Source organism: Chlorocebus sabaeus, chromosome 8 (assembly GCF_047675955.1).
Source record: "Chlorocebus sabaeus isolate Y175 chromosome 8, mChlSab1.0.hap1, whole genome shotgun sequence".
Classification (NCBI taxonomy): domain Eukaryota; kingdom Metazoa; phylum Chordata; class Mammalia; order Primates; family Cercopithecidae; genus Chlorocebus; species Chlorocebus sabaeus.
The window spans coordinates 126,924,302-126,933,020 of NC_132911.1; the positions used below are offsets into that span (position 1 = coordinate 126,924,302).

General features: G+C 40.5%; 1 protein-coding gene across 9 annotated transcripts in view; it reads left to right on the top strand.

The window, feature by feature from the left end:
- Positions 1-8,379, top strand: part of TBC1D31 (TBC1 domain family member 31) — a 78,238-nt gene extending 69,859 nt beyond the window's left edge. For 6 of the 9 annotated variants that reach the window (XM_008001461.3, XM_008001463.3, XM_008001468.3 and 3 more), the window contains 3 exons: positions 1,025-1,163; positions 6,222-6,317; positions 8,032-8,379. In XM_008001461.3, the coding sequence (XP_007999652.2) occupies positions 1,025-1,163; positions 6,222-6,317; positions 8,032-8,165 (369 nt within the window). In that variant the 3' untranslated portion in view covers positions 8,166-8,379. Of the gene's footprint in view, positions 1-1,024; positions 1,164-6,086; positions 6,318-8,031 lie in introns of all 9 variants that reach the window. The other 3 variants (XM_008001462.3, XM_073018332.1, XR_005240992.2) reach the window with 2 other exon arrangements.
- Positions 8,380-8,719: the final 340 nt, after the last annotated feature.

Below are 8,719 nucleotides of genomic sequence, written 5' to 3' on the forward strand. Positions count from 1 at the left end.
TAACCCTTTCATTCTAGGACAGGAAGAAGGGCTTGGAGAGGGTGGGAGTAATACCCAGAACCCTGAGGCTGTTCTCAGGAAAACTGGGGTGGAAACTCACATTCTCAACATAAACATTGCTGACATTAGGGCTAGACTGTGTGAAATTCACTGCTGCTGGACTTTGGGTAAAATGGTATTTTTGAGAGTTGACTGAGAATCATTGTAAGGGCCTTTCACGTTCTGCAGAAATCCTTCCTTATGTCTATCTAGTGTCCTGTGTTATAAAGCTGATTTGACCACTGCGTGGCCTTGAGAAGCTGCTCAGAATCAGCCCCCTCATCAGTAGCATGAAAGGGATGGATATCTGTGATCCTTCCTTGCCCTCCTATTTTGTGATTTTTTTTAAAGTTTTTGTTATTTAATGCATTATTTCTATAACATAAAAATAATGTGTTTCCATGTAAAAGCTGTAGCTTTTCCAGAATTTTGGCAAACTTTAGGAGTTGGATTTTAAATATATTTTAGTTACCTTCTGAGCTAATTTTAAGATTATTATTTTCCCATTTTATGGAGAAGAAAATAGGGGTGAATAGAGATCACTTGACTTCCCTGTGGTCATCATGTGGACGAGAGCTGGGCAAAGAGTTCATTCTCTGAATTTTGTAGATTTTATTATTAAGATGTAGCATTCAAATTAAATAAAATGCAATTGCCATGAATGCAAACCTAGCTTAGTCTTGTAAGATTTGAGATTTGAAACTTACTGAAATGCATTATTATTTCAGCAACTATTTGGGATATAGTTGTGTGCTTTGTGGCACTCTGTAGTACTGCGGGTTGGATAAAACCTGCCTCTGCTTTCAAGGCTCCTAATAGCCTTGGGCCAACACAGGCACCCCAATTACCGTAACACCAAACAGATCCTACTTGCCATGGGAATATAAAGGAAAGTGGATAGAGAAGACAGAAGGGGCTCATTCTACTGTGAGATGTGTATTACTATACTTTTTATGTAATTTTTTTTCCATTTATTTGAATTTAGTGGAAGGAAGCTGAAGGAAAAGAGTTCTGTTTGAGATCAGCAAAGAAAGCGTCTGCTCTTTCAGATGCATCTAGAAAGTGGTTTTTAAAGCAAGAGATAAATGCGGCTGTAGAACATGCTGAAAATCCATGTCATAAAGGTGAGTGTCTGAGAGGCCTTTCTCTCCATGATGTTACAGATTTATTCTTTTAGTAGGGTCTATTATTACGATTTTTTTTGGTTTTTTTTTTTTTTTTTTGAGACAGGGTCTTGTTCTGTCACCCAGGCTGGAGTGTAGTGATGCAATCATGGCTCAGTGCAGCCTCAACTTCCTGAGCTCAAGCAGTTCTCCCATCTCAGCCTCCCCAGTAGCTGGGACCACAGGCATGCATCCCCACACCCAGCTAATCTGTTAAATTATTTGTAGAGATAAGATCTCACTATGTTGCCCAAGTTGGTCTCAACCTGCTGGGTTTAAACCATCCTCCCGCCTTGGCCTCCCAAAGTGCTGGGATTATAGGCGTGAGCCACTGTGCCTGGCCAATGAATAAATTATTGGGATGTATTTTGGCACTTCTATTCAATCTACTGCTCAAGTAAAAGGTGATCACTGGTTACTATATTTTTGGTGGGAAAGGGTGGGCTGAGGAGGGACTATTAGACAAAAACAGAGTCCCAATGGAGGAAAAAGTTTGTGCAGACTGTCCTATGGAGTTCTGTTTGATTCTGTTGTTCCAAGGTGAAATATGTGCTTTGCCAAAAGCTGGTCCTCAGAACAACAGTATATTCAAGTACCACAGGGAAACTTCTCATAGGATCTGATCCAACATTAGGTTTCAGTACAAGGCTTATAGTGGCATCAACTGAAAAATCAAAATTATAATTTAAAACTCTAAAATACTCTGGAGGCTGAGGCAGGAGGATCTCTTTGAGCCCAGGAGTTTGAGGCTGCAGTGAGCTATTATCATGCCACTGAACTCTAGTCTGGGCAACAGACAAGACCCTGTCTCTTTAAAAAAAAAAAAAAAAATGTTTTCCATAAAATTCTAGAGTACAGTTAACAAGGCACTTTTATTTTACTATGTTGCCTTTTATAATGTGAATATGTTGCTTTTTAAAATAATAGCTTTGTTGATACATAATTCACATGCCCTATAATTCACCTTTTTATTTATTTATTTATTTATTTTTTGAGACAGAGTTTCGCTCTTGTGTCCCAGGCTGGAGTGAGTGCAGTGGCATGATCTCGGCTCATTGCAACCTCCACCTCCCAGATTCAAGTGATTCTCCTGCCTCAACCTCCGGAGTAACTGGGATTACAGTCCCAAGCCACCATGCCTGGCTAATTTTTGTATTTTTAGTAGAGATGGGGTTTCGCCATGTTGGCCATGCTGGTCTCAAACTCTTGACCTCAGGGATCCACCTGCCTCAGCCTCCCAAAGTGCTGGGATTACAGGAGTGCCCAGCACCGCACACAGCCTAATTCACCTACTTAAAGTGTATTATTCAATGGCATTATATTATCATGTACTAAAAAATACACTTACAGAGTCATGCAGCCATCACCACAAGAAAATTTAGAGCATTTTTCAGCACTCCAAAATAAACCCAGTACCCGTTAGCAGTCACTCCCCATTTCCACTCACTCCCCCAAGCCCTTGGCAACCACTCACTACCTTGTGTCCGTTCACCTATTCAGGAAATTTCATGCAAATGCATGTAATATATGGTCTTCTGTGTCTGGTTTCTTGTACTTGGCATAATGTCTTGAGATTCAACCATGTTGTAGCATATATCAGCACTTCATTCCTTTTTATTGCTGAATAATATTCCATTGTGTGGATATTACGTGTTCTTTTAATCTATTCATCAGTTGATGGGACATTTGGATTCTTTCCAGTTTTTGGCTTCATGAATATGCTGTGTGCATTACTTTTCCATTTCACAAATTTGAAGAGTGAAAATATAGTTTAGGTCATTTAATGATGCCTACTTTTTTTTTTTTTTTTTTTTTTTTAAGACAGAACTTCACTCCATTGCCCAGGTTGGAGTGCAGTGGCACAATCTTGGCTCCTGCATTCAAGCGCTTCTCCTGCCTCAGCCTCCTGAGTAGCTGGGACTACAGGCGCATGCCACCATGCCCAGCTCATCTTTAGTAGAAATGGGGTTTTGTCACGTTGCCCAGGCTTGTCTCGAACTCCTGGCTTCAAGTGATCTGGCTACTTTGGTCTCCCAAAGTGCTGGGATTATACCTCACCCGGCCAAATCATGCCTGCTTTTAAAACCCCTCATTACCGCTCATATTTGAGATTTAGTGGTCCCAGATAGCACCAACAGTACTTCGGGGAAGTGGAGAAGAGTAGAATGTGACCCTGCACAAATTAAATATTTAAAACTGGCTTACAAAAGATAACAACCATGGGAGCTGTCACTTCTCCCTCACCCTCTCACACTTACCCTTGATTTTGTGTGTGTGTGTTTGTCTGTTTTTGTGAGACGGAGTCTCACTCTGTCGCCAGGCTGGAGTGCAGTGGCGCGATCTCGGCTCACTGCAACCTCCGCCTCCCAGGTTCAAGCAATTCCCCTGCCTCAGCCTCCCAAGTAGCTGGGATAACAGGTGCCCACCACCATGCCCGGCTAATTTTTGTGTTCTTAGTAGAGACAGAGTTTCACCATGTTGGCCAGGATGGTCTCGATCTCTTGACCTCGTGATCCTCCTGCCTGGCTCTCCCAAAGTGCTGGGATTACAGGCATGAGCCCCCACGCCCAGCCTTACCCTTGTTTTAGAAATAAAAATAGAAAATATTTAGAGAGCTATCTATGTAGAAATAGAGAAAGGTAAGAAACTGTATAAAAAAAAAAAAAAAAAAAAAAAGCTTTCCTCATCAGTGGTTTTCCTACACGTTTGCCCCTCTGCCTCCATGATGTCTTCCTTCCATGCTAGCTAAATTTTTTTGTCAGACCAGTCAACCGTGTATATTTTTGAACGTTGCTAAATTTCACCACTAGAGAGAATTTGATTAATAAACATCCAGTTTTCAAAAGTCTTAAGTTTATGACTGAATGATCTGTCAGTCATTTTCTTAATCAGGGTATATAGATTTAATCAGATTCATTTAATCCTAAAACCAGGAGGCAATCACCTATCATTAAGAAAATGACATTTTTGGGCCAGGCGGCTCACTCCTGTAATCCCAGCACTTTGGGAGGCCAAGATGGGTGGATCACAAGGTGGGGAGTTTGAGACCAGCCTGGCCAATATGGTGAAAACCTGTCTCTACTAAAAATACAAAAATTAGTCAGGAGTAGTGGTACACACCTGTAATCCCAGCTACTCAGGAGGCTGAGGCAGGAGAATCGCTTGAACCCAGGAGGCGGAGGTTGCAGTGAGCCAAGATCTCGCCACTGCACTACAGCCTGGGCTACAGAGTGAGACTCTGTCTCAAAAAAAAAAAAAAAAAAACCCTATACATGTTCAAAAAATACATATGTTCAAGACCTCACCAATAGTGATTTCATTCAGTAGGTCTAATAGTAGTAATAATTCTGTCGGTAGCTCTAGGGTAGAAACTAGGGAGCTAGATTTTTGTTTTAAAGTTTCACAGGTGAATCTCCCCAGCCAGTGTTTGAAACATTGCTGGAGACAAAAGGAAATCATTAGTTGTTTGAACAGAGATAATATTTACAACATAGCCCTTTGGGAAGATGAACTGAACAGGAATGGGCAGGTTGAATTTTGGAGGACAGATGGCTTGAACCCAGTTCAAGACCAGCCTGGGCAACATAGTGAGACTCTGTCTCTGAAAAATAAAGAAACTTTAAAAAGATCTGAGGAACCACACCTGATTCCCATCTTATCTGTGCAGCAGGTGTAGCAGTGGCCAGGCTGCTTGGGCCAAAATGCTGGTAGACTGGGAAGCTCATGACCTTAGTCTATTTGCTACAAGTATTTTATTTCAAAGTTATTTCTGGCCAGGCGCAGTGGCTCACACCTGTAATCCCAGCACTTTGGGAGGCAGGCGGGTGGATTGCCTGAGGTCAGTAGTTCGACCTGGCTGACATGGCCAACATGACCAACCCGGCCAACATGGTGAAACCTCATCTCTACTAAAAATAGCCGGGCATGGTGGCGCGAGCCTGTAATCCCAGCTACTCTGGAGACTGAGGCAGGAGAATCACTTGAACCCAGCAGGTGGAGGTTGCAGTGAGCTAAGATCAAGCCACTGCACTCCAGCCTGGGGTGACAGTCAGATTCTGTCTAAAAAAAAAAAGAAGTGTTATTTTTTAGTAAAATAGTTCAATCTGCTTTTTCTTTTCTCTGTTCTCTGAACAGTGCAGATTGCAGGTTATGTTTACTACCTCCACCGTGTCCAGCCCTTCAGATGTTTGAAGATGACTCCTAGATTCCAGTCCCCCACCAGTTCAAATTAGTCATTTGGTGATTAGTCACATTACCTTAATGACTCATTGAGCTAAAACTATGAGTTAAAACCATTATCTAAAGCTTTTTAGAGAGGTAAAAGGCAGACATCTTACCGATTCAATGAGACTCCCAGCATTCTGGGCTCAACACATGGAGGCTTAGACGCTCGTGGTGGGAGTAGAAAGGAAGGGACCGTTATAAGCAATGTCAGGATGCAAATGTTTTTAAAATCACCTTGGTGTCATACTGGATGTGCTGCTGTAGGAGTTAGGAAACAGTAAAAACACAGCTGAGGGTGAGTGTAAGTTTTGAGATGAGGAGAGTAGTTGATAAAAGTACGGGGAGGCACCACTGGTTGCTAGGGCAGTGCTCTGCCTGCTACTCTAAGAAGGTTTCAGGTAAAACTTGCTTGTGGCTGGCTCTGATTGGCTGAATGTTTTGATGAGGCCCTGCCTGGCTAAAACCAGTAGTGATCAGCCCATAATCGTTTCCAGGGAAGCTTTGCTAATCACATTTCATAATCTCTATTTTAATATCCATATGTTTGAGTTTGTTGGCTTTGTGTTTTAGCTGAAACTGTTTTTGAAGTACGTTTTACAGAAATCAGCTCAGCTCTTCATTCTCACTAATGACACTTCCTTGCCTTTTGAATGTTGACAGCATTCTTCTTAAAATAGAAAAGAAAGGAGATTTTACCCGTCCTTGGTGATTTTAACTTACTAGGGACCATTTGGAATTAGTAAGCCTTTCTACTCACTCCCAAACATCATCTTGATCTCCTCACTTTTGTAACAGAAGAACCCAGGTTCCAAAACGAACAGGAGGACTCAAGCTGTTTGCCCAGAACCTCACATTTAAATGACTCTTCTGAAATGCATCCCTCAACACAGAGTAAGTTGATAAGAAAATTATTCTGCCATTTTAAATTTAACAATATTTAAGCAAAATTGTGGTGTAAACTATGTTTATAGCATGTGGATGCCATTTTCCCAGGGCACTGATAATCAAAATCCTAAAAGGGAGGCAGCAAGATTCTCTCATATTTCCCAGTGGGAAAACTGGGTGCAGACCAAATTCCAAGTAAAGAAAATGTGCTGAATCCACTACAGCCACTCCATTTCTTGAGCACCAGCACTGCTGCCCAAAAACGTAGCTGGAGGTTCTAACAGAAGTCTCTAACTAGATTGATAATATGAGATTCATAACTACTTTGACATCCTTGTGAAAAAAATCTCAGCGTTGTTTTTCAAAGCTATTGCATAGTTGAATTTTCTTGACTCTGTTCATCTGGGCTGGGCTCCCTCCAGCAACCATTGAAAACATGCGTCTGCCCTGGGCACTCCGATGGAATTCTGGGCCCTACCAGCAGTAGAACTGCCAAAGGCAAATGGCTTCATGCTGAGTTTTGATCCCTGGACGTGGTTCATTGGAAGGTTTTGGGTTTTTTAGAAGGGACAGGGTAGAAACATCTTACAGAAATGTAGTCACAGTATTAGGCCATCCATAAAGAAGCTAACAATCTTCCTAGTAAAGTGTATTATTTATTCTTAAAAGGGAGGAGGAGACAAGACACTCTGTTAAACTTCCTTTCAACTAATTTTTTTCAATAAAATTGCCATATAGATGAAGCAGAATTCAACAAGATCTTCTGAGTTCTTTTGGAAGAACAAACTTTTATACAATGTCCCAAAAAGAAGAGCTTCATAAGAAAACCTCATGCCAAGTCAGGAGATTCCAGTATTGTGTAAAATATTTTTGCTAACTCATATTTTTATATGCATCTATAAATTCTGTACCAGAATATGAATTAAACCAAAAATCATTCAAGAGTCAGATGAAGTATGAGAGATTCTCAGCTATTCTCTATTCTGCCATATCAAAACTTAAATTTTTAACTAGATAATTCTAAATTTTAAAATGGTTATTTGGTAACCTTAGGTTATTTGGCAGCAAAATACAAAAGCATAAAAGCTGGATTTCTTTGGGAAGAAAAACAGTTTTTCAGAAATTGAAGCTGACTGACTGTTTGAATGTGTAACTAAATTTCAGAGAAGCGTATTTTTAAGGGCTTTTTTTAAAAAAAAAAAATCCAATGCTCACTAGCCCCTCTAAATCAGTAACACTCATACTTGGACATATTGTAGTATTTTAATCTTGATTCTGAACCTTCCTGGTATTAGCCAGTATTAAAAATCATTTGATTTATTTATTTGTATTTACTTATTGGAAAGGTAGTCATGGTATATATTTCACAGTATTATGACTTGGAGTGCCTTTTCTCATTACCATTAAGCATCATTGTGAGGAAGCTTACCATTGCAAAAACTCAAATTCTCTCCTAGACCAGCTTTGTTTCTAACTTAAGATTGTTTATATCCCAAGTATTTCAAAGCAGAGAAGTTCTCTGTTAGCATTCATTCAGTCCAACAAATAATTATTTGGCTTGTAAATGGAACCACCTAGGGCCAGGTAATACGTAAAATTTAGGTTTTAGAATTGCATTTCATTATTTATTTTTACAGCACATTTATCTTTAAAAGAAATGCTGTATCATTGCTAACATCAGAAAACTCAGCTTTTCTAAATTTTAAATTTCATTTTCAAGTTTCTTTAAATAGAAGAGCAGTAGAATGGGACACCACGGAACAGAATCTTATCCAGAAAGTGAGGAATCTGCGTCAGAGACTCACTGCCCAGGCTCGTCACAGATGTCAAACCCCTCATCTTTTGGCTGCATAGAAGCCACGTCAGCTTGAGACAGTCGAGAGAGAGATCTATTTTGCAATCAGTGATACTGATTTTTAGATTATTTATTTAAAATTCCTATAAAGATCGGCCCTTTGTATAGAAAAATGTGTCTGTAAAAATTATGTGTTATTTAATTCTGATACTTTTCGGCTTGTAAATGGCTTATTGTACTTTTTACAATAAAAATGTTTTAGAAACGGTTAAAGCTGTGTTAAGCTTTCAGGTTGCAGGGACCGGCATAAACATCAGTAACTTTAGTTGATAAAGGTTTATCTTAAAGATGAATGGAGAAATAAAGAACAGGAAATGATCTCAACAGCTCTATAGCCTGGACTGAGAGAGAACTCAGCAGCAGGTGGAGAGTACCAGCAGCGTGGAGTGGTCTCCATCACCACCTTCCTGCCACCCCTGCCTCTGCCAGCGGGACCTCCTCTTTGTCAGGGATCCCACCGGACTCGCAACATCTCATCTCTGGCCCAGCTCCTTCTGCCCTCTGCCTACTTCTTCTGGCAGCACCGACTGCTCTTCCTCCGTCCCTCCTCTTC